At 33.9% G+C, this 27114-nt stretch overlaps 1 protein-coding gene and 1 long non-coding RNA gene across 2 annotated transcripts in view; both read right to left on the reverse strand.

The window, feature by feature from the left end:
* Nucleotides 1–2550: 2550 nt before the first annotated feature.
* Nucleotides 2551–27114, reverse strand: part of LOC122519387 (trichohyalin-like) — a 49311-nt gene continuing 24747 nt past the window's right edge. The window contains exons 4-11 of the mRNA XM_043638791.1: nucleotides 26640–26817; nucleotides 25649–25882; nucleotides 25239–25448; nucleotides 12181–12381; nucleotides 11269–11443; nucleotides 6115–6284; nucleotides 5769–5955; nucleotides 2551–5253 (exon numbers count right to left, since the gene is read on the reverse strand). Coding sequence (XP_043494726.1) covers nucleotides 5096–5253; nucleotides 5769–5955; nucleotides 6115–6284; nucleotides 11269–11443; nucleotides 12181–12381; nucleotides 25239–25448; nucleotides 25649–25882; nucleotides 26640–26817 — 1513 coding nt within the window. The 3' untranslated portion in view covers nucleotides 2551–5095. The remainder of the gene's footprint in view (nucleotides 5254–5768; nucleotides 5956–6114; nucleotides 6285–11268; nucleotides 11444–12180; nucleotides 12382–25238; nucleotides 25449–25648; nucleotides 25883–26639; nucleotides 26818–27114) is intronic.
* On the reverse strand, nucleotides 13930–15805 carry LOC122519871. Its single transcript, XR_006304384.1, has 2 exons — nucleotides 14182–15805; nucleotides 13930–14007 (listed from the first exon to the last, which is right to left on the reverse strand). It is a non-coding gene; the product is annotated as an uncharacterized LOC122519871 (long non-coding RNA).

Genomic DNA, 27114 nt, shown 5'->3' on the forward strand with positions numbered 1-27114 from the left:
TTCTCGCCTCGGCACGCGCCTACGCGGAATGCATGATGGTTAGGTAAAATGGTTAGGTAAAAAATCACTCGTATCTATTTTTTTATCCGAGGACTAGGCTAACGAGGAGAAAACCCCTTCGATTAAAAAAAATTTCTATTTTTTATCTTTCTTTCATTTTTTATTTTTCATTTTATCCAAACACGCTTGAAAAAAAATTCATTATAGGTCAAGTCTAAAATTAATAAAAATTATTTACGTATCTGGATAATATTCCATTTTTTTGCTTTAACGCATTTAACATACATTTCTTTTTTATTTTTTCCTTTTTTGTCGTGACATTCGGTCCAATATTTTTATAAATTAATTTTCTTATTACATCTTAATTTATACTGGCAATATTATAATACGTATTGTTTAAATACGCTTTGCAAAATCATGCTTGTATTCAATTTATTAATCAAATATAAAGACGAGTAAACCTCGTACATTTAATATTATAAATAAACAATATAAATAATAAAATTTATAAAAAAAGTAATAGATAGAATTCAGTTTTGTAAACATTAGACTTGCCCGAGAATCTGTCGAACGACCAATTTTTTTATTAACAAATAAAATCCTTTATAAACATTTATTATCATCTACACAAATGATTTATTTTTTAATTATTCAATATACGACCTATTATGCTATAAATAAAAGATACTCATCAAATTGTCGGTAGATTTAGTGTTTAATGATCGATGAAAGATTGCTCGAAAATATTGCGAGTATTCTGCAACATTACATTTACGATTTAATTAATTAGTTCATCGAACGTGGGAAGAAACGAAAGGGAAGAGGAAAAAAGGGAACTATATACATACATATATACATACATACGAAAAGAGATTTGCATTGGTAAAAGGACAAGAGAGGAGGGGAGAGTTTGGCAGAGAAAAAGTTAGAAGCAGTAGTGGGATTTTCAGGGACAGTGCGGATGGATCGGTGGGAATGGGAGGGTGAAAGAGTGTAAAAGAGAGGGGGTATATCTTTCCTTCTCTCTCTCTCTCTCTCTCTCTCTCTCTCTTTATTTAACTCTTTCATACTCTTTTCCTCCCAAAGAGATGCGGTCGAAGACACGAGACACCACGGTCGCGTTCGTTCGTTACATAAGTAAGGTAAAGGATCTCCTCCTGGTGCTCTCCTTGAGCCAATCCACATCCGCGATTATGCCACTTTCCATCGACCTCGCTTTACCCCGAGCACTGCCTTCTCCTTCTTCTTCTTTCCTTTCCTCCCATCCTCCCTCCCACCCTACCCCTTCTCGTTCTCTCTTTCTTTCGCACGTGGGACGTTGCATAGCCGAAGTGCATCCATTAGCGAATCTTTTTCCGTCTTCTTCCTTTCTTTTTTCTTTTTCCTCCCTTTAAGTTTCTTTATCGATTTTTCATTCTCGATCATCTCGATATATTATTCATTTTTTCTTGTTGTTTTGTTTACCTTCGTTCTTTGTTTAAAAACAAATATTCGCGAATGAAGGTAAGTCTCTCTCTTTTTTATTACGGTTTATATAATTTTTTATTATTGTTTTGCATTTATATGCAAGTGGTGTCTGCATGTTTTTTTTTAAGTTGTACACACAGTATTCTCTTTATGATTTAGAATTTTTGTTTATGTATGAATGGGATATATATCCTCGGTGATTTTGTTTCTTTTTTGTGTTTCTTTTTTCTTTTATTTATTTAAACACTATATGCATCAAATATTCTATGTATATGCTTATCTTGTTTTTTTTTCTTTTTTTTTTTATCGTAACCGGTTAATTGACCGGTCTTCGAAACGAGTTACACTTCTTACAATTAATTTGCAGATAATAATCTATTTAGTACGAGGTTAAATAATTCATAAAATAATATTTATAATTATAATCCTTGTTGAATAAAATGGAACTAAAACGAGCAATAACGTTGAATGAATGAAAAAATTTATAACCGGTCGTGTAATGTTTTAGTTTACATTCATTTGATATTAATAGATAAGTTTGCGTTCTTATTTATATATAAGATCGTTGTCCTATACGTTTGATTTCTTATTCATGAGATTCCGTTCTCATTCATAAAAATGTTAAAATCTGTTTTTGAACGTTTTCATTCGAGATTGTCCTATTTAATAATCATTAAATAATATTATTTGTATTTTTTAGCGCAAAAACTTTTTAACGTCCTGCCATCTATCAAGAATCAGATTGAACTAATCAGCGCGTTAAAAGATATATGATATTATAGTTCAGATTTGAATCTCTTATGATTATCGTTAGTTGATAATCCATAATCCATATCTGATAAGCGGATACGTGAAATTATTTTCAATTGATCATTGATATCATACCGATCTAAATGATATTTTAAAATTTTAAATAACAACGTAACACAACACTTTCATATATATATATATCAAATCCTTGAACGATAACAAACTTAAACATTATTAACTTACCGAAATAAATCATAATAATTAGTTCGTTGTTGATTTCTAATAAATATCCCACGGCACACGTAAAACTCGTTGAAAAAATCCGAGTTTTTGTTTCATTTGTAAATAATTACATTTATTTGATCAATTTTACAGTGTGTAACAGTGTATGTCATACGCTGAGAATATAGAATAATCTCTTTTTTTATAATCTGTTTTACTAATTTAAGGCGATTAGTATGTGAGTTGATCCGTAAGAACATATTGACGAGTGTAACTTATTCGTCAGGATATATTTATTTATTTATTTATTTATTTATATATATATATATTTTTTTTCATTTTTTATTTTTTACTTTTCACCATCTCGTGTCTGACGTTCATATGTATTATTTTATGCATCATTCGATACGATATATATTAAATATCGTAAAACGTTAGTTACTCTCTATGTATTCGTGCGGATAAGGCCACAATTAGTATGTTCCACGTGTGCGTAATTCGCACACTAGTATTTACGTATACTTGTGAGCGTGTGATGAATTTAATTTCCTTTTTTTTTTGTTTCGTTTATTCTTCTTTCGTGTTAGTATGAAAAAAATGCTGTGATATCAATCGATTACATACGTATAAATTAACGCGTGTGTATTTCGTACGGAGTAATATTACGAATGTGTTCTTATAATAAACTATCGAATATTATTTTACATGTTTCTTTTTTTTTGTTTAACTTTCTTTTCTTTCATGTATATTTTACATGAGTTAAAATGCACCTTGTGCAAGCTCTTTGACTCCGTTCTATCAACTCACGTTTTTTATACGCATACGCATGTATGTAAGTATGTAAATATTTGTGTGTGTGTGTGCGTGTGTATGTATGTGTGTATGTATGTATGTATGTATGTATGTTTGTATGTATGTATGTACGTATGTATATATGTATGTATGTATGTATATGTATGTAGTTTGAATATGATTTCATGTATATAGAGTGTGTGTATTTATTTGTTCGATCAGGTGTATACATGTGTATCTTTCACACATGTATAATATATATATAATATATATGTATATACATATTTATATTATATAAATATATATAAATATATATGTATGTGTATATAATATATATGTGTGTGTGCACGTGTGTGTTTATATGTGTATCGATATTACGTGACTGCGTGTACTTATGTGTTTGTATGTGTTCGTAAGTTAAATAAAAATAACGTTATTGTATGCATATCAAATTTAGTTTTCATAAGAATATATATATTTTATATATATAGGACTCGTTTTGTTTTCACTTTGTTTTTTTTTCCTTTTTTTTTCTTTTTAATGACGCCTATCGTATATATCGCATTAGCGTAGATTATTTTTCTTTTTTATCACGCCTTAATTTTACAATTTACGAATCAAAGAAGTAATAACATTAATTTTTAATAATAACATCATACGACAATTGTGTATGTTCCATTTGATTTCTCTAGTTAACATCCTTTATAATCGATAATGGTACATTGCATAAGGCGATTTTGATTCTTTGACTTTGCAAGCAAAACTTTACAATCTCCCCCCCCTCCATATTTGTTTTTCACTCTTTTTTCGTTACTCTTCCTTCCATCTCATTTTCTAAACACATTTCTTTTTCTTTCACACGTACAACACGCAATCACACGTACATGCACACACGTTCTCTTTCAATTTCCGAGCATCTCTCCTTTCGCGAATATTTCAAATGAAAATATATTTATTTATATATATATTAATAATAATATAAATATGATTCCTCTCCTCCTCATCTAATCGTTGATGCCTCTTAGAGAAAAGTTCGACAAATGTTTGAAAAAAAAAAAAGAAAAAAAAGAAACGAAAAGAAAAACAATAAATTAAATTATTGCTTTAACCGCCGTGTAAAAATCGTGTAAGTACATTTCCAATGTATGTATTTAACACGCGCGTACGAGAATAAGTAGTATATATGTGTGCTGTATGTGTGCGTGCGTACGAACGCGCGCTAAAAATTTTTTTTTTGTATGTGTTAATGGCTTGTGCGTTCATATGAATATACATATACATACGTATACACATATAAATATACATGTACACATAATATATACATATTATACATATGCATAAATACGTGCACTTAACAAAAAAAAAAGGCACAAGTTAAAAAGCAAAAGTATTTATCTCTTCGAGGTAGGATCATTTAGAATCAATTAGGATCGTTTAAGATCGAGCGAGGAGAGGTTGATGTGGGGCGAGGGAGGAAGGGGGAGGTGTTATATAAGGAAATTTGTGAAAATCATAGGAAGGATATTATATCAGGCCATTAAACATGAAATGTCTTATCTCGAAATGAAATGATTCGGAGTAATCGAACATTTTCATGCTTATTGACCTAATAGTTGCTGAAAACTTCGTTGCTTTCGATTTATCGAGATGCCACCTCTTTCGTCCAACCTTTCTCTCCCTCTCTCTCTCTCTCTTTCTCTCTCTCTTTCTTTCTTTCTTTCTTTCTCTGTCGCTCCCCTACTACTACTCAACACCCTTTCCGTTCTCTTTCTCTTTCTCTCTCTCTTCCTTTCTTTCTTTTTCTTTCTTTTGCTTGCTCCACCTTCTCCCCATCCTTTCTCCCACCGTCCAAACCTTTTCCTCGTTACATTAGCTTCGCCTTGGCACACTCAGGACAGATAATGTCGTCGCCGTCGGTGATGAAGCCACGGCCGACCAAGGAAGTTTTGCAACCGGCGCAGATGAAGCATTCGTTGTGCCAGTGCCTGTCCTCGAAGGAAATGAAACGAGTACCTCCGATTCCTTTAAAATTCATTCGAAAATCAATTAAATTCATTACAATTTATTATATATATGTTATATGTATATGTATATTAATGAAATTTTATCATATTCGATGAAGAAATATACGATGAAAATGTAACAAAAGTAAATGAATAATTAACTCACGTGCGTGATGGTAATTTAACAAATTGTACAAATGTATTATATGTATTATTTTATATAACAATCGTTTACTTCGTCGAATATATGTTATTAAATAAATTTTTGAATTAATTTAATATTCATAATAACCAACACGCTCGTTTACGTTGGATTGTTTGGAATGTTCGCATCGATTTATAAACATGGTTTTAACATTTAATATATATATATGTTTAATAAATAATATATATTTTAATTTTTTTTTGGCATATATATTAATTGTAATAAAAATACAAATGTATATTTATTTATAAATCGTCACGAATTTCCCGAACAATCAAATATTAATATATATGTAATTCGTATATATATATATATTTATATTTGTATACCGGTGATTGGTTTGGAACAAGCGGTGCATCTCTTGGCGAAAAGTTCGCCGAAGCAATCAGCGCAGTAAGGTTTGTCATCGCGCGACGTAAATCGTTGGCCTGCCAGCGAATTATTGCAATTGCTGCAAGTGAAGCAATCCCTGTGCCAGGGTTCGTTCTTGTATGTCACTCCGCCACTGGTGATTATCTATAAAAAAAAATATAAAAAAAACATGAAGACAAAAAGGTACCCCCTGTCTCCCCCAAAACAAGATATGAGATGAAAAATTAACGAATAAAACAAAAATACCAAAAAAAAAGAAAAAAAAAAAGAAGAAATATTCGTCGAAAACCATTGAAGGCCAACCTTGTTGCATTTGACGCATCGAGTGGCAAACTTATCCTCGTAGCAACCGGCACAATAGATTTCCTGTTCCCGAGGGATGAAACTTTTCGTACCGATCGGATTCTTGCAAACTACGCAGCAGAAACATTTCTCGTGCCATTGCCTGGTTTTGTATTCCATCTTCTTCGTGCCTGAAAAAAAGAAAAAGAAAAGTAAGAAAGATAAAACAACGATCGGTACCAGGTGCAGCAAGAACCGCCATTGTCTAGTCACGAAAACGATAAATATTTGAAAGACTATTGTTTCTTAACTCGCAAACGTATCATCGCATCGTATCGTATCGATCGATCGAATGAATGGGAGGAGGAGGAGGAGGAGGAGGAAAAGCCCTGTGGGCTGACTTTCGAGGGTGCAACGGTAAATATCCCTTTCCTTCCTTCTATAGTCTAGACTGATGTTAAATGTCACGTGGAATTGCGTGCGGCGCCCAGTGAATTTTAATATTCCGTTTTACGATATAGGAAAGTATAATACAACATACGTACTTTCTTATTTCAAATGTCTCCTTTAAACGCAATTCGACGAACGATTTGAGAGAAAATTGCATTCTGTTAAAAAGAAGAAGAAGAAGAAAAAATAAAACGAATAAAAAGCACAGTAACATGTACTGTTCTCTTTTAAATTCTAATTTATGCAAAGAATACACGTGGCCTGTAGAAAGGTATAAGCGAACGTAATAATTTGTCTCTTTCTCGATCGTTTGAATACAAAGCTCCTCTTTCCTTCGCGTATAATTCGTTGAAAAATAATACACGATACTCAGAAATTATAATCCATTAATAATAGCTTCAGTTTCGTTAAAATATACGAGAAGATTTTCTTCCTATTTCTTCTTAAATAAGATATCATACGAAAACCCGCAATAAAATAAAAATTAAATTTTAGCGTATAATAAATATTCCATTAGATATACGAAATCATTTATCGTACCTGTTTGTTTATTTTTTATCGAATTGTGAAGAAGAAAAAGTGTAAGACACGGCTAGATAAGTGGGAACATTTTGAAAAAAAAAAGAAAAAAAAACAATCGTAGATATATTCTATTAGTTCTATTTTTTTTTTAAACGATAAGACACATACACCGACTATTTTATCAATGAAGACAAGAAAAAAAAAGAGATAGAAAGTAATGAAAGATATTACGAAAAATACAATGATACAGATATCGTGACATATTTTTCGTAAATCTCTTGGTCCAGCGTGACTCAAGAAACGATTCGTGACGTCACGATGGACAAGCAATGCCTCCGTATATGTACAAAGTCTGATGGGTCCAAGGTTGCAGATGTGGCAATCCATATAGGTACGCATCGTGTCGTAGTCGTCATAATCTTAGTTCGTCTTCGTTCGTTATTCACGTTGCTTCAACTATGTTTACTCGTTCAACGATAATTCTAAGTTACACGGCTTATTAGCTTCGCGTGATTAGTTGCAACGATGAGATGATCTCGCGGTCTTTTTGAACGAATATATATATACTTTATTTTTTAAATAATTTTATTTAAAAAAGAGAGAGATTAGATAAATGAAAGATTAATGAAAGTATGTTCAATAAAGTATGTTCGTTCAATTCAATATTGAAATTACGTGATTCTATACTCGTTCCTTCGTGAAGAGATTAATTATTATGACAAATGGACCGATAAATTGACAAGTTGACTCAGTTTGAGTCATCATCTAATATAATACACACAGTGTTATCCAAAAAAAAAAAAAGACAAATACGAGAGAACATTTTCACGATTAAATATATGTAAAACACATTTCAAGGTTATCAATATAAAATTTCCTGACCTATAACAACACCGCGTGTTTCTGTATGGGTTTAAAATAATAGATCGACAAAATGATTTCTCGATATTATTTTGAATATTTTGTCGTAAATGGGGAAACAAAATTCAATAAAGCGCGTGAATCGATAAGAAGTAACGTCGTATCGTGTGTGAGTTGCAAACGACATAGAAGAACCATTTTAAGGTGACATCACGCATATTAATATAATGCTATCGAGTCTCTTATCGATTTGGATAAATAATTTATGAATGGTTAATAAAAAAAAAAAAAAGAAAAAGTTTAGGTTACATTAAAAGGTTTTTTACATTACCAGTCTAGTCGATTGTGTATAGGAAACGATATTAAATGATATATATCCTTGAATATCATCTTTTTTTCCTTGTTTTTTTTTTTTTAAATTTATACTTAAAATATCTATTATCTCATATACTAGATTATGCAACAAATTACCATTGATATTTACATAATGTAATCAAATAATAATATTTAATGTATTCAAGATCGAACAGATTCTCATAGTCGACTCGCATAATTTAGAAATAGAAAAAGAAAAAGAAATAGAGAAAAAAAAATATGAAAGGAACGAATATAATAATTCATCAGTATCGATGATAAATCATACAGGAAATGTTTATACATAAGCAACGATTATCTCATAGCTTGTGAATAACGATTCACCTTCCCTTCCCTTCCATCCTTTTCTTTCTTTTCTTTTCTTTTTCGTTTGGTTTCCTTCAAATATACTCTCAACGATTTTCCTCTACTTTGCTACAAAATAAAACGAAGTACTCAAAGAATTCTCGAAGAGACAAGCAAGCGCATTCGTTAACGTCATGCTTGCTGCACGATTGAGTACTCGTGATTCCCGATAAGGTGACGTTTAAAGGCTCCTTCGTTTCGCTCTACTTTTTTCCTTTCGTGACTACTATAGCCACCACCTGTGTTGCCATCGTGATTCGAAATCGTCCCCCATTTTTATCTACATACATAATATCCTACTGTGTATCCTACTACGTAACCTATATATGTGTATATATATATATATACATACCCATAGTATACACGTTTGTTAACATGCAAACTATACATATACATATTCAACCCACGATCATCGTCCTTTCTCTTTCTCTAATCGATATAACAACTATAATATATAAAATAAAATGTCAAGTAAGATTTTTCTTAAAAAAAAAAAAAATAAAGAAATTAAAAATAAAAAAACACGTAGCAGTAATCACCTGGATCAGCTAATTTCTGATCTCCAAGAAGACAATCCTTTCCAAGATAACACCTAAATTTAGTATCACCTTCCATAGGAAACATGCTGAGTATGGCAACATCCTCGTCATTTTCTTTAGCCCTTCTAATCCTTTCCTCGCCGACGGTTTTAGTTTGCAAATGAAGTTTACTCGAAAATCTTTCGCTCAACGCGTCGGTAGCCATTTTCCTTCTATATCGATCAGAACCGAATTCGTTGGGATAATACACTTGGGGGTAAAGAGACGATGATAATTCGTCTCTAGGATTAAATTACACGCCCGTATATACGTAACTGTCAATCTTCACGTCAAATCACGTGCCTTTTCGCGATCTAACCAAATTTTCTCGTACGTCATCTAATTCTATTCCGATATTGTTTTCTTTCTCTTTTTCTTTTTTCTTTTTAATTCAACTTTCGTCCCCCTTTTTACCCCCGGGATTCCAAAAAAAGCCGAAGATCAATTCTTTTTCTTTCTATCCGTGTAAATTGTTTCTTTTTTTTTTTATTTCTTACGATTTTTTTTCCCTTCCGAATTCTAAAGTTACAAACACGGACACACGCTCACACACACACACACACACACACACACACCGTTTAGTTAATCGAATAGCAATACGCGCGTTTATTATTAGAAGAAGTTAAAAGATTCTGTATGTAACTTTGTTGTTGTAAGAGATGGAAACCGGTTCGTTTGTAAGAGGTGGAATGAGATAAGCGTAAGACTTAAGAAGCACTGGCTGCTAAGCTCGCTCGTGGATAACTGCGAATTGTATTGGTAGCGGAATCGAGCCGTGCGATTAGCCCGAAGGTTTGTGAGCCACTGAGAGGGCAAGACCACTGCGTCGTCGTCGTCGTCGTAGTCGTCGTAGTCGTCGTTGGGTTCCTGGAGTCACCGTAGCAACTCGTGAGCAAGCGCAAACATAAACTTCTTACACTTTACCGATGATAACTTCGCTTTCCAAAAAGAAAATTCAATCCTATCCCCTCCTTCTCTTCTATACACATTTTTTTCTCCTCCTTTCATTCCATATATCTCGTATAAATCACATACTTTATTTTTTTGTTTTTGTTTTTTTAAACAATGCTTTTACTACTCGATAATCGTCCGGTGTTTATCCATTACTTAAAAAAAAAAAAAGATAAAATCTTTATCAATTTTTATCTTATCATTTAAGCAATTTAAATACTGATACGATGTAATAGATGATGGGACTATCTAAATCGGATTATAATATAATGGCAATCGTATATGAATAATAACATATGGTTTATACACGAGAAAATTCATACTTTTTATATCGATCTTAAAAAGATCTTAGGTATATTTTTGGTATTATTATTTTTTTGAAATTAACTTTTCAACTATCAACCGAATGAAAATGAATATCCTTTCTATATAATGTTTGTATCTGATCAAAATTATATGAATATTACGTGATATCTCTTCTTTTTATTTAACAATCGTTTCTTAACGTTTAAATCATCCCTGTCAATTGTCTCGATTTAGTCAAGATATTCAAATAATAATAATAATAATAATAATAATAATAATATCTAGAGCAAGTGGATTAAATAATTTCGACGAAATAAAATTCAATGTCTCTTTGACAATTATTCCTCTGTATATGGATTTAAGCATGAGCATAATATATATATTATACTTTACGCATACGAATAAGTTGGTATACAAGCGTAGGAGTAAGGACTCTTTCGACTATGTACGATTATCATCACGATTCGTGTCTGTGTTTAAGACCTTGACTCGGTTACCTTAATAAGATTAACCTTACGGGATATGGGGATACAGTATCACCTCTCTCTTTTTTTCCTTTGATCGTATCCAATGTCGCAAATCGTTTTGTGACCTAAGGTCACATAAGATCGAGAGATCGATAAATCGATCGGTGGATCGAACGAGAACCCGTAAAATTGTGAAGGTTCGATTCACTTCTTACCTCTTATTACAATGATTGATCGAAATAACAATCGAATAACAATTGTATTGTATATTATTTCAAATATATATATCGAAATATAAAATATATTATTAAAAAACGTACCAGCACGGAAGATTTCACCGCATCCATCGCAACGGCTAGCAAATTGAGCGTCGTAACAGTTGCCGCAATAAATTTTATCCACCTTGCTTCCAAATTGTTTGTCCACCAAGGATACTCTGCACCTGTTGCAAAGGAAACAAGCCTCGTGCCAGTGCTTGTCCTTGTATGAAAGATCCTACGAAAAGAAACAATTAAAAAAAAACAATTTTTTTTATTTAATAATAAATATCTCATTGCCGATATATCAACGTTGGTACGTGTATTAACGAGAAGAAAAGGATTAACAATAAAATATTGAAAAAGAAATGCACAAATGTGACGCGCAAAATAAGACTAACAATAAGTTGCTTCTATTTCGAGAAATGAACGAATTAACGCCTACGTTTGGGCTTTAAAAGCTTTGACGTTTCCGCGCGTTCAAACAATTATTATTATATTATTTCTTCGGTCCTTGGTAAATCGTGACTTTTCTTTTTTACTCTTAACTTTATTACCGATCGGATAATAGTTATTGTTTTTAGTCACGCATCCTTTTCTGCTATATTATTTAATAATCTATGTATGAGTTATATATCTCTCTCACACTCTTTTTTCTCTCTTTTAAAAAAAGAAACGACATTTGTGATGTCATCAATGATTGAATCATCCTCGTTAACAGTTGTTATCTCTCTCTCACTCTCTCTCTCTCTCTCAATCACTCTATCTCTTTTGCACACTCACTCGCTCGTCGTCCTTGTCCTTTGCGCATTAAAACTGCGACGTAAAAAAGACAAGAAGCAAAGAACACCGAGGTGATACGAAAGTTATCTTTCTTTTTCTTTCCCTCTCACTCGCTCACTCTTTCTCTCTTTCTCACTTACACTTTTTCTCTTTCTGTGTGTATGTGTGTGTGTGTGTGTTGTGTGTTCTCACCTTCGAGTCAATACCAATGATTTTGTTGCATTCCTCGCAGCCATTAGCGAAAACGCTCTCGTAACACTTGATGCAGTAAGGATGCTCGTCCCTGAGAACGTAACGTTGTCCTGTCAAGGATTCGTCGCACTGCCAGCAACAAAAATGCCCGCTGTGCCAGTCCTTGTTCATCGCCTTCGTGTACTCGCCACTGAAAATCAACTGCAAAGAACAAAATTAACGATTTGTTAATTTATTGCATTCGTATCTTTCTTTCTTCTTGCTTTTTTTTTCGTGACATCCATTTTACCCGTTTCCCCCCTCCCCCCGTTCCCACAAAAAAAAAGATGTTGTGAAATTGTTGTTTTCAATTTTGGATGTCTTTTTTCCTTCTTGTTTTCTTCTTTCGTGACATTTAATTAAATCTGTGTAAATTAGTGAAGTTTTCATTTTTTTTTCTGTGGAATATTATTTGTGACATTATCTGTGATTGTTTCATATAGTATGTAAATTGTAAGTATCTGGTATCGAAAATTTTGTGTTTTTTTTAAATAATTTGTTCCTAATTTATGGCGTTTAAAATCCTACAAAATTCCATTGCTAAACGTCGATGAACGAGAGTAACCTAATCGACCTTTTCGATCATCGATAGTGCCGAATTTACGAAGATAAGTGAGTTAACTTATACTACAACGCAATTTTTATTATCACATTTTTGCCTCTCTCTCTCACTCTCTCTCTCTCTTTCTCTCTCTCTTTCTCACTCTTATTCATTTCATATTTTATTACTATATACAAACAAAATTACTATTCAACATTATTCTTGTCAACGCGAACGCGTTTACAATCGTCGTAAATATTTACGATTTTGGAACATTCGACGTTGAATTATTCGACAATACTATAATTTTCCTCTAATTAGGTATACGTATATATGTATAGTATGTATGTATGTATGTACCTTGGATTAGGTGCCGTCGTATGTGCTGGCTGAGTATGTTTGTACGAAAATTTGAACGAAATTTTGTTGCAAAGGTATAATCAAGCGAGTTTATTAATTAATTAATTTTCGTTTGATATTTAAAAAAAATACCAAGTATAATAGCAATTAGATATTCTTAGTATAATTTTTCTTTTCGCAAACATCAAAGAAACGTAAAACGTGACTTCCAATTTAAGGTGGAAAAAAAGTTATAGGAAGAAATCATGATAGATGAACAGAAAAAGTTAATACACATATATATATTGTTCGTATGCGCTAAAAAATTGATTAGAAATGAATTTATATTTTATTTTAAACAGGGGGTAAGCAATAAAAAAGAGAGAAAAGAAAAAAAAAAGAAAAAACACAACTTCGTACGAAAAATCTTTCATGATCGTAGCTCGAAGATTTATAGCACTTCGTTTGAAAGTGAAAATGTGGCGAAGAAGAAAAAATCGGGTTCGAGGTCAGAGGGAAAAGATCAAATCGCGAGAAGTTAGATAATAAGAAATTGCAAAAGGGTAATGATAAAAGAATTGAAATCAGGGTGTATCATCAGCCAGCACATACTCTTCGATGGCATGATGATTGTTCTGCGTGCTGTCGATCTCGGTGATCGTGACCTCGGCGTTCTGATCGTGGCTCTCCCTACGTTTTGTCGTCTTCTTCACTTTGCGAACTTTTCGCTCGGTGGTTGAGTACACTACACTGTCTACGTCCGCCATCGTATTTTTCTTATCCTTATTTTATTTTATTTTATTTTATATATCTTCTTCTTCTTCTGCTTCTTCTTCTATCTTTCTCTTATTTTCTACCCTCTCCTTTTTTTTCTTCCTATCTCCGATCAAACTCTACGAAAGCTTTCCCTTAACGAAAATTCAAAAGAATATATAGAAAAGACAGAAATCGGATTTTGAAGCGGAAAAAACGAAAGGGACAAACAACAACAACGACAACAACAACAACAACAACAACGTCGTCGTCGTCGTCGTTAGAAATAATAAAGAGAAAGATAAATAATATTAATTAATAAATTATACTAAGGAGGGTTGGTTCTTCGTCGATCGTGATCGTGAAAATGAAATCGAAAGTCGCGAGTCGCGAGATCGTTCGTTTCGTGCCCAGCAGCTTTCGAGCTTGCGAACTGACTGAAATCTAGGATCGGCTTGCTCCGGGCGTCATCATATCGGGACGCCGAAAATAGCGTCCCGACGACTCCAGAAAACGCCGCGCACTTCCCTCCTCTCTTCTTCGGACATCTTTCCCTCCTTCCTCTCCTCGTCTTCCTCCTCCTCCTTCTTCTCATCTTATTTTCCTTCTCTTCCATCACCGGTCGGACGCTTCTACCAATCCTCGGTGCAGTGTGCCGGGTGCAACTTTTCTACGATGTGTGTTTCTCTCTCTCTCTCTCTCTGTCTCTCTTTCTATCTTTCTCTTTCTCTTTTCCTTAATCTCTCTCATGCTCTCTCTCTCTCTCTCTCTCTCTCAACGAGACGTATCTCCATTCTCGTTCCTCTCATTATCTTTCTCTATCCCTTTTAATCCGTGTCTGTTTCTATCTAACAATATAAAACTTGATAATCTTTTATTTTAGATCACAACCCCGCAAGATTTGTCAACCTTATTATTTTATTTTTTTTTTGTCTATTTTTACTTTGGTGTAATACTTTTTGAATAATGTTTCATTCATATCTAATTGTAAGATTATTTTTCCGCCTGGATGGTTTTTTCTTTTTCGTTTGATATGTTCATTTCGTATCCTCGCATACCGATCGAGAAAATCATTCTAAATAGATCTAGCAAGCTGCTCTAATGGTGTCTGTCGATATGTAACTTTGGGTACGTGAGATTCGCTCAGTTGCTATAAACTGCTTCTTGCACGCATCTGGTTTGCGTTTACACGGCGGAAGTATCAATGGAAAAATATACGAAATCGTAATCGTCTATTCGGGATAATCTTATTGAATTCTTTTATTTTATTCAAATGATTAATAACAAAGATAGATCATTTTCTGGATATATAATATTTTCATTCGTATCGATATACGGTCGATTGATATTTATAAATGAAATCGTTTAACGTTAAATCTGTTTGCATTTTTTCTTTTTCACTTTTTTTTCGGTCTCCTAGATAACGCGTTCTTTCTTCTCAATGAAAAAATATAAAAAAAGGAAAACAAAAAGAAAAAGATCGATCAAAATATTCGTAATTGAAAAGTATATAAACTAACGATATCTAAATTTAACGATAATAGTTTCGTCCAAATCTTATCGTTGAGAAAGTTTTCGTAGAACACATCTTCGACCCTAGCGCGACATTTTGATCGTTTGCCAAACAGGTGGTTCTTCGACTCCTCCGTTGAGGGCGAAGTGGGCGGAAAATAGAATCACGTTTAAAATATAGAAAAAGAAGTAAATACGGTAATTGGGTCGGAATGTTTCACACATCACCAATAACTTCCACATCATCCACCCACCCACCCACGCGAATTTGTTAACTGTTTTAACTTCTTTTTCAAATTCTTCTACAACTTCTATCTCGACTCATTTCATCTAAAGCAACTTGTGATCTAAAATGCGGCTCGTTCGTTGTTATGACTAGGGGAAAACAATAAACTTGAAAATTGAATGACTTTTGAAAAAGAAAAGAAAGAAACTACCGTCGAGTAGCGAAAATTTGTCAAAATAACTTTTAAATACGAGGTAAAATCCAAATACGAGGAGGAGAACGTCGTGTAATTTAATCCGATCTGGACATCCAACGGAGAATAAAAATATGAAGAAGAAGAAGAAGAAAAAGAAGAAGAAGTAGAGAGAGATGAAAAGGAGAGGTAGGTCGAATTAAAAATATATTTTAGAAAAAAGAAAAGAAAAAGTTTCGTGTCGATGAAATTCTTCTTGGAGACGACGACGACGACGACGAAGACGACGACGAAGACACTCGAGATGGCGACGATGTCGAAGCAATGGCGGCATCCTCCTCGTCGTCGTCGTCTCCTCGTATAAATGTCGAGCTCTATGCTCGCGATATATACGTATATTATTTGCAGACGAGTATGAGATTGATATTTTGGGAGACCCTACACGAGGCACACGGCACCAATAAACGCCGCAAGTAGGCACCCAATAAACGCGACCATTTCGTACAAATATTAAATACCTTTTCTTTACATTTTATTATTTTATTTATATTTTATCTCATGTCATGTATTCCTTAAGAAACCTTTCAAATGTGTATGTTTGCACGCGCGCATGCGCATGCATATGTGTGTTAATATATTAATACATTCGAACATATTCGAATTTTGATATCTTACGTATTACACGAATTCTATTGTAATGAATTACAATTTAATTACAAATATCTATCCCCACCCTCCCATAACGTATCGACGACAAAATTTGTTATTTCTATCGAGTACGCGAAATCATATGACGAATATGAATACACGTTAGAGCGTAGGCGTGAATTCGCCCACCAACCGCGACCATGAACGCGACCGAGAAAGAAACGGTGGTGGTAGTAGTGGGTTGTTGTATTTCCAAATATCGCGATGTTTAATAAGACGAACAACAAATGATTCAATTCTCTCATGAAATTCGAGAAGATGAAAGAGCTCGTTACGATCGAGTTTTCGACCGAGGGTAGAGAAAAATCTCTTCTATCTGTCTCTTTCTCGTGAACTCTCAAACTATACTCATCGGATTACCCAGAAAGCTTTGTTCCGATCGGTGTCAGGTGTGGTGTATTCAATGTGTCCTTTTCCGTGGGTTGAACTCACGTCTTCCGCGCTGACGTATTCCTCGTCGTCCTCGAAAGAGGACATCGACTTGACGAATACAACTGTTTTTTCCTTATTCCTTCTCCCTCCATCATCCTTTTGGGTTGTCGACTCTGACTCTAAGAGAATGTCCCTGACCCTCTCGTAATCGTTTCTTCTAGCATCTTCGAAAGCGGAGATTTTCAAGGAACTCGATTGATCCTGTTTGTGTGATTTTTCTACGGATGTTATGACACGTTCCGCGACATGACCATCAGGACAATCCTCCGTACTCGTAGTGTCGGTAGACGTTGATTTAAATCTTCTACGTTTGAATGAACTTTTAGCACGTTTCTCCCGAGAATCATAGTCCCGTTTGCTTTCAGACAAACCCAACGCAGGATGATTCTCCACTTGGAATTCCTCCGTTTCGAATTCCTCGACAAATGGTTTCTCATCAAAACTCGTCTGTACTTGTACGGAAACACTTCCCTTGCTTTCCGATCTGGATAGACTCGGGCTACCAGGAGGTGACGTGTTTGTCCATTCGTCTTTTAAAAGATCGCGTACCGTTTGAACAGATATGTCTGATTTACGTCTCTCAGGTTCGCGTAGTCTCTTTGATCTCTTTGTACTAAGATTTTCTGCGGATTTACTGATCTCGGTGTTCTTAGATTTCAATCTCGTTGCTTTCCGTACGATAGTCGAAGTTGATTGCCTGATTTTAGATTTCTTCGATGACTGCCGACTTTTGTCAATTTCTATTTCAGTTTCTGCTGGGTCAATGTAATCCGATTTCGTAGAAACTTCCGGTGATTTAGACTTTAGAATGGGTCTTCTTAAAATCGACGCATCTTCGTCGTCTGATTCGTTACCGGACGAAGAAGAAGAATTCTCTTCGTAACTTGCCGTATCTCTAATTGATGATACATCGAACGATTTCGTAGTTATTCGTTTTTCCGAAAGATCCTCGTCGAAAAATATCTCGGATTCGTTGTTCAAATTCAATTTCAATTGTTGAGTAGAGGTAAAGTTTGAAATAGGTGTCGGTACACTAAAGTATCCTTCTGATTGTTCGGCAAACGTAGCTGCAGTAACCTCCGTACGTTCGTTGACCTCACGAAAGAGACGTTCGAAATCAGGATCAAATAATTTCGATTCAGATTTAGTAAGAAGAAGATCGGTAGTACTGCAATCGGAAAGCGTACTACCGTCAAAAGTTGGATCTTTCGATCGAATTTCGCTTCTTATTCTCAAACTGTATTCGTGAAGGTTTTCCAACTTGTATTTGGCGCCGGAAGACAAATCGAGATCTTTCGAATGACCGATACCGCAGAGAGAATCATGCGCAGTAAATCCACCTTGGGGACGATCGTGATAAGACAAACAAGTTGTCGGTGGATCGATCCGAATAATCGAACGATCGGATGCTCGATTAAGACACGTTAACAATTCAAGGACTCCAACGCAACCAACGAGCACCGACAAAAGTAACCCCATTTTTTCCCTTTTTACTTGAAATGTTCTCTATTCGATCCTCGACTCGATTACTATACTACTCGTACGTGCCATTCAAAGATCGATACGTTCGACGATCGTTAAAATATATCTTCTCTAACCGATCTCTTACTTCGATAAAGATCAAATACAAAAGGGAGATTTCTCAATAATAATCCTTTATATACGATGTGTTATTGCACAACGATCATCAAATCGGTTCAACACTCCGCGAAAGATCGCGTCGCGAAATCATTTTATTGGCACACGGTCGTTTCTATTAACATTTGATGCTAGTTTTCCAAGTTAAATTTCTGGCTTAACGAAGAACTCAGCCTTAGATCTTAGATGATCACGATGATAACCATTAGTATTAAGAATATTTCAACTATTTCAAAATATATATATATATATATAATATAATATAATAATTCTATAAATAGATCTCTCAAGATGTATTTTTCCAAATGGATTTATCACGTGGCATAATAAATTCGATCATTCGTTTTAGATAAATCATCCAAAGATCGGATCGGTAAATACGAAACGGAAGATCTTCTTCGTCCATCTTCCTCTTCCTCCTCTTCCTCTTCTTCTTCTTCTTCTTCGTCTTGCGATTTTCGAGATTGCTGACGTAAGCAGAAGAAAGAGACGAGATTACGTAATCCTAAGAAGCAAAAAGACACCCACGCTCGACTCGGTTTATTATGTCCACTACGTAACACGGACCCACGTATTCGTCTCTCTGACCACGTTTTCTGATAATTCCTCTCCTATTCTCTATCTCCCTGTTTCTTTCTCTCTTTCTTTCTTCCTTCCTACCCCTCTCCTCAACCTTTCCTTTTCTTTTTTAACGACGCAAACGGACATATAGTATACGTGGTCAAAAACCGTGTCAGGAGTCTTCTACGGATAGGTTTTTAATCTTGCTGCGAATGAGATAGGTAGTAATAGATTGAAAGTAAAGTAAGATTGAACAAACGAACGAACGAAAGAAAGAGAATAAGAGACAAAATGATTAAAAGAAAATGAAAAAAAAAAGTAAAATAAAATAAGATTTAGGTCGAATAATATAGGGGGAAGGTTGGTTATCAATCACAATATTATCGACAACTTTTTTATCTATCTTATACGAGCGGATCCGATGAAGCACTGTTTTATTTCCGCGAGCGGAAAGCAAAGAACGCTGAGAGCTGGTCTACTCGTTGTTGGTTAGCCGCCACCGTCGCCGTCGACTCGATGTGGCTAAATTCTATACTTAGAAACGAATAACCCTGGACGAATAAATCGGTATCTATTAGATACGCGAATTAATTTGACAATAACTTGATTAATAAAACGATCAATTCAATATTTTCGTTTATACGTACATAATGATATGTTACCGTGAAACAACGAAATTGGAGAATGTCAAGTACGCTTGGTGTATGTCAGAAATATTAATGTACAAGAATAAACTCAAATATTCGATCTTTCACCGACGTATTTGGTAAGTGTTGACAAGCGACAGGTGAATCTTGACATTATCTAATTTTGATCTTTCACGGTAACATCATATACGTCATTTTTGTTTTTATTACAGTTTGTATACACCCATAAGTGAAATTGTTTATCTGTGGGAGGGTAGAAAATGTGAATTTGTTAATAGGTTGTTGTTTTTTCTTTGTCCCTAGCCTCTCCACCCCTCCCCTTTTAAATTATGTTTTTCATTTCTTTCACATCATACAATAGATGAGATGATCTTCTTTCCGTTACCTCATGGCGTCTTATGATTTCATCGTCGAGAGGATCTTCGGCACGCGCTTTGCGCGCGGTACACCCTTTTGGCTGGTCTCCAAAAAGATATCGAAACGAGTACAAGCGAGCTTATCGAACTCTCGATGATCTATATTTATGCCCCTAAATCGATCGAATTTTACGAGGAAAGTCATTATTTATGAGGATTCTCTCTTCTCTCTTTATCTACTCGTTGAAAAATAATTATAACATTTTTCATTTTTTTTAAACTCAATTCAATTAATACTTCGCGTATTGTATGGCATGTCCCGAATAAATTTTATTGATATCATTATAATATTATTTATTTTCAATATCGGATAAAAAGTATCAATGTATAACGAAATTAAACGTATTTTCTAAAATCTATTCGCGAACGAGGTTTGCATAAGTTTATTAAAAAATATTAAAACACAATTGTGCGTATGACCATTTTTAAAATAAATTTGTTCTTTGAAACATTAATAAATACAAAGTAATAATTTGATCGACGATTAAGATGAAAATTATCAATTATTTGTAAATAAATATTAAATATTAGAACGGGTATTGAAAAAAGAAAATAAATATTAATTAAAGAAAATGATAGGAAAACTAACGAGTAAACGAGTTTTGAGAAATCCTCTCGAAGGATTTGAAACATTTTGCTCGACTCTTGAGAGGATTAACAATTCGATGAGGATAATCAGAGAAGAGAAGATGAGGAAAAGGAAGAGGAAAGGGTATTCGTAAGATCCTTGTTTGCTTCTTAGCAAATTCATGACTGGCGCCAAAAATAAACGCATCCTCAACAGTCTATCGGAATAGGGAGCAAAAATAAATCGGCGCTTAGCAGTGTGTCTCCGTCTTACTCGTTTAAACACACTAACAGATTCCTCCTAAATTATCTGACTTTCCGCGTGCTTGCACGAACGACAAATAATTAAGACGAAGTCCAGGTGTTCAACGACACGAATCTACAGCCATTTTTTTCTATTAACGATGATCACTTAAATTTATACAAACAAACAAAATATTTCTACATTTTTATTATACGAGATTAAACAGAAATCGTATACCAGCATATAAATTATGGGTTAATTGTTTTCAATATTTTACGTAATTGATAGATTTCGATTAATTATTAAATTTGATTGGTGCACGAATTTGGCCTCAACTTTCTACCTATCTAACTACGATTTTTATTTTTTATTTTATTTTAGTTTTATTTTTTTTTATTATCCATTGCAGGGATAAAATACACATAGATTAGATTTCAAGAGTTCTAAGTTTTTCCTTGGTAATTAATTCCAAGGTGTTATATGTAATAGGTGTTAATATGTAATTTAAGAAAATTATCACGAAAAAACATATTAACAAATCAGAATCCGATTAAGATTCGTAGATGTAGATAATAAAATATTAATAATAGTACTTGAACAATACAACTGTTTATAGAAATGTAAAATGTTAATTGAAAAAAAGTCACCTCCCCCCCAAAAAAAAATGAATAAAATCCTATAAGTGTGTATAATCGTAGGTGATCAAAGTATCATTGAAGAAAGGTAGAAATTAGTCGACCTCCTTGCCATGAAAGACGTTTCTGGAGGGAAACGGAACAATGCCAATGTTATTTCCGTCGATGATCGAACCTGAGCATGCCACGGTCGGAGAAAAGCGTGCCACCGAATCTTTAAAGCCCCTTTTCAGCTGACCGAATTAGATCCACGAAGCAGCCGCCGCGACTACCACCGCGTAGGACGACCTTCCTTCACACGAACACTTCGAACCTGGTTCCACCATGCTCTACCTGGCTCTACCGGGTTCTACCTGATCTAATCTTCCTCTTTCGTTTCCTGGAAAATGTTTCCTAAGACATCTATTAAACTTTCCTTATCCTTTATTCATCTTTCCAATTCACATTTTCATTTCAAATTAACTATTTTATTCGTAAAACGATGTTCATCGTTCAAATATTTCTTTTACCACTCGTATATTATATTTCATTTATTTTTTTCCGTTACACAAACTTGGAGAGAGGATTATTTCTCCCCCCCCACCTCCCCCCTCAAAAAAGTAAGGGTGTACCTTGAGAAATGATTTTTGTTATTCGACCGAACGATTAAATCAAACCTACGCGCTCGTAAATGACAATCTATGTTTAACTGAAATAAAACAATTATCAAAACTTAAAAGAATGTATCTTTCGAAATATTTAAATTTATATTATACTCCATCCGTGTTGCCTGGGAAGCTTATTTAAATTCACATCGAAATGAGATGATACCAGAAGAACTCACGAACGATAATAAGTTTTCTAATTTATTACTCGGCACGTTGTTTATAAAACGTCAAATCCGAATGTCCAAAGTAATATATCACTGGCAACGAATAAGTAGACCCAACTAACTATAAATCAATTTTAATCCCTCGAAAGAGACCCCATATCTTATCTTTATTCTCTAAATTTTATAAGAAAAAAAAAACAAAAAAGAAAAAGAAAGAAAAACGACAAAACACATAAGATGCATATAGAAATATCTTCATTTATTTATTTGCAAAAATATTTTTTCGCGTCTTAATACTCACGGTACGTGGATTTAAATCGTCGTAAAGTGCACCGCCGCCGGTTTTAACATCAACGAATCGAAAATAGATTTTAAACGTTAGAATTTTAAGTTGGAAACTGTAAGTATATAGGAGGTGGTTACGTCACTGGGTTGTAAGGTAACGCATTGCATTTGTATAAAGGCAGCCTCTTCCTCGCTCTAAAGCTCAGAACATCGTTGATACTGCTGAACCTTCGTTACTGCACGCTTTCTATATCTAACTTTTTTGTTTCTTTTCTTTTTTCTTATTTCTTTAATCTTATTATCAATAATATTCTCATCGACTTACACTTACCAATTATACTTACGCGGTCTTCGTAGCTTTTCTCGTTGGTAAGATTTAAAAGAAAACGAAAAGAAGGAAGAACCTGTTTCTTTTTTTTTTTTTTTCGTTTGACTTCGACTGCTATTTTCGATTATCAGAGGTTTTTTCTAATGTTACGCGACGGAACGTTTTACACGAACGGAATTAACTTGTTCGAGGATTCGTTTTTTTTTCTTTTTTTTTTTTTTAATTAAAAGAGAAAGATAAAGAGAGAAAGAAAGAGAAAGAGAGAAAGAGACAGAGAGTTCGTTAATACGAACAGATCTCTACTTTATTGTAGATGATTGTACGAGAATCGTGCACCTTCGATGACTGGCTCTAATAAAAGACGAGAACGGGTTAGGTCCCTTCTGGATAGGTCGAGATCGTGGTGGGAGCTTCGACACGAAGTCAAAATAGATTACCGACCTCTTCTTGCAAACCGAATTAACGCTTTCGTTTAGATTTTAGTTCCGAAGGAAGGAAACCGTTACACCAACGTAAATTTCCTCCAATTCGAAAATTTCGAAAGCTAGTAATATTTCTTAAGAAAAGTTCAGCACATCTAATGGAGGATGCCAAGAGTAGTATGGCGCAAAACTTCTTAGTTTGAATTATTATTCGACTACTTTTCTCTCTCTATATATATATATATATGTATTTATGAATGTGCACCGATCTATCAAACAGTCATGAGTCATAACAATATTTGGACATTAACAAATTGAATTATTTTCTTTTAGTTATTTAAAACTTTCTATAAATTTTCACGATATACGAACAGAAATATGATAATGCGTTATACGAAATATGTGAAGAATTTTTGAAATATGTTTTTGGTTTTTTTTTTCTTTTTTTTTTTTTGTAAAAAGAAAAAAGAAACATGAAAAATTATAGTATTTCGTTTTCTTTCTTTTTTTCATTCGGTATTTTTTATTTCTAATATAAGGAAAATTAATTGTTCTTTCAAAATACTGAAGATTTATTTTCTAATATTGCAAAATAATTTCTCCACACTTCGTTCGAACATAGAAAATCTGATCATGAATATGTCATGACTCATTGTACGTAACTTACCATTAATAAATGTTGCATCGTGTAAATAAACAATGCTGTATTGCCTAGATAATTCACTATTGCTGAATTTCGTGGGTGACGAATGATCGAGTTTGATATTCTCGTTCCTTCCTCGATCGCTATTTTCGTTTGTCTAAATAAAGCTAGCTAGTTGTTGCGTCGTAGAAGAAGACAACTATACGAAATCGCACTATTTGTGTGTAGTAGTGCCGTATTTTGCTCCAAATATTTCGAGAATATGTACTAAATTTTCTATTTCATAAAATTTGTTCTACCATCGTCCAATTAAAATCTTATTATTATTATTAATTGATAATAATCTATACTAATGATGCTGTATTTTCGTACAGTACATAAATAATCACACGCGAAATTTGCAATCACGATTTACGAAAGATAAATTAAGCGAACCACAACGAAAGAGGCACCCTGATTAATGTTCTCTCCTTGATCATCGTATTTAGGTCAACGCCGGAATTTCAGGTTTCCCGCGGTTGAAAGCAATATCAACGACGTCAGAAAAATTCTCCAAACCGATCCAAGTAGCTTTAATAAATCAGGTTTTCGATTCTTCGTGACTTTCCCATAAACGGTTAAGAACACTTACGATTGTGTTTGTTTGCTGTAGAAGAAATTTAACTTTATCCAATAATGATTTATAAAAGTTATCCATAAATATTGAAACTTTCGCTGTGTATCGAAAAAGTTGATCATAATTTATAATACCACATTCGAGTTTATTTATACTTGAATTCGAATATTTGATTCTTTAATAAGTATCTGCTTTTATCCAAATTCAAAATCTACCATTTTCAAGGAAACGCGTTACCGTCGGTAAAGTAGATCTCCAATGGTAAGATCCAATCTTATCCAATGGTAATTTTCTTGATTCCTACTTTAACTACCGTGAGATTATCGTTCGATGATAATTTTATCTTATCATTAGAAATATCTCTTATTACTTAATATTTGTATGTTTAACAAAATTAACACTTGTTGAGATTTAACAGGAACGTTGACACAGCTAATGATTTTTTTTTATAATTAATAATAAATTGTGTATTATGAAGATTATATGTATATCAAATACTTACTTCGTCACAAGCCGAACACCGAGGTTTTAGTTGTTCGGCATAATGTCTTTCACAATATATCGTATCTTCGTGCACGCAATAGGCAAGATCCACCAAGAGTTCTTTACATTCATTACATCTAAAGCATGCCGGATGATGAAGTACTCCCAATTTACTCGCCAATACAGCGAGACTACCATACTTTAGGGGTTCTAGGCAAGCTCCACAGCACTGTAATAAAACAACGATTACTTGACCATCTGTAATCTTTCAACAACTAAGAATAGTTCTCAAGTGCATTTCAAATCAAATACGAAACCTAATATCATACTTTACGATGTGATTTGTTTTTTTTATTATATCACTAATCTTCAGTTATTAAGCAATATTGAACAAAAATATATTCACTAATACATCTGACGTGTACTAACCAAATCTTCTTCAACAATTTCTTGAACAGTACCAATATCCAAAGCTATCTCATTTCTCGCAGCCATAAAATCATCTGCGCTGGAAGCATGTTTTAAATCGAGATAACGACAGTAAGCTCTTGCCAAGTCTTGTTTAGGAAGTTGAAAAGCTAACTGACGATCTCTGTGTCGTTCACCAGGTGTACCCAGTCTTGGTACGGATATTTCTGGTAACGTTGAGAAATATTCGTCCACCTGAAAAAAGAAAAAAGAAAAAATTGATCTTTAATACGTATAACGATTTTATAAATGAATCGATATTATAGATGATATAGGAACTTCTTCTTTTTCTTCTTCTTCTTCTTAATAGCCGTCGATAACAGCAACAGTTCGATGTTTAATTTCGTATTAAATTTACAAAATACAACCGCTAAATGGCTAATATATAACGTGGAAACGATACCACTATGTATACACACATCGAATATGTGTGGGTATTGAAAATAAACTTTAAACGTAAACTCTCGAGCATTCGGTACGATCGTATTCGTGCCAAGTCCCTAATCAGCTTAAAACTCGTACGACTTTAGAAAACATCGTAAATGCATTTGGAAGTAGTGCCATCAAACTAGAGTACGAGGATACCGGTGGTGTTGGTTAGCGAGATTGAAAAACCAAACGGGGCTAAACGTTTACGAGAAAACACCGTCTTGTCATTTCGATGATAAAGGCCAGGACACCACCTAAAGTAACGTTCAAACGAACAACATTTTACAGAAAATAGTCGAATTTGGATGGACGCCAAGTTTATTCGTTTGCTCGTTCTCGATCATTCGCGTATGAATACTGGAGAACATAAACCGTTCGTTAAATCACAATATTACTATTTCAAATTATCTTGCAAGCATGTAAATATCGTAAATATTATATAATTATTGTTACCCCGATCCGATGAAATATTTATTCGAAACGGACTGAATTTAAACGATTTGTTGTAAAACAAATGAATAACCTTATGAGGTGGTAATCCAGGAGGTGCCCATGCCAATCCTCTTTCTCTTGGATCAGAGAAACCAGGAAGGCCGTTTGATTCGTCTGCTTTGAGTCCCAATCGTGACCTAACGGATGCCCATTCTTCGTGACAAACATCGTGATCCTCGCGAGGACACTTGCAACTCGTACAATTTTTTCTGCAAGAAAACCAAAGGCACAGATTATTACAAAATAAGATATTACGAAGGATCGTTCGATAAAAATACTACGCGTTAAAGAAAACAACACGTGATATTTTTATCCTTCATTCCTTTTTATTAATTAGAACCTTTAGAACAGATATATTACGAAGGATAAACATTTACGTTTCTTGCTCTTTAATTAAGTCGAAAATGCTCGCTTGTTATCTCGTTGACACGTTCTCGATGAAGTTGCCAATCAAATTTTATTACCTTACACGTAGGTTGCAGTATAGCTTATAGTGCTTTTTCGAA

Source organism: Polistes fuscatus, unplaced genomic scaffold (genome assembly GCF_010416935.1).
Source record: "Polistes fuscatus isolate 324 unplaced genomic scaffold, CU_Pfus_HIC Scaffold3, whole genome shotgun sequence".
Lineage (NCBI taxonomy): Eukaryota > Metazoa > Arthropoda > Insecta > Hymenoptera > Vespidae > Polistes > Polistes fuscatus.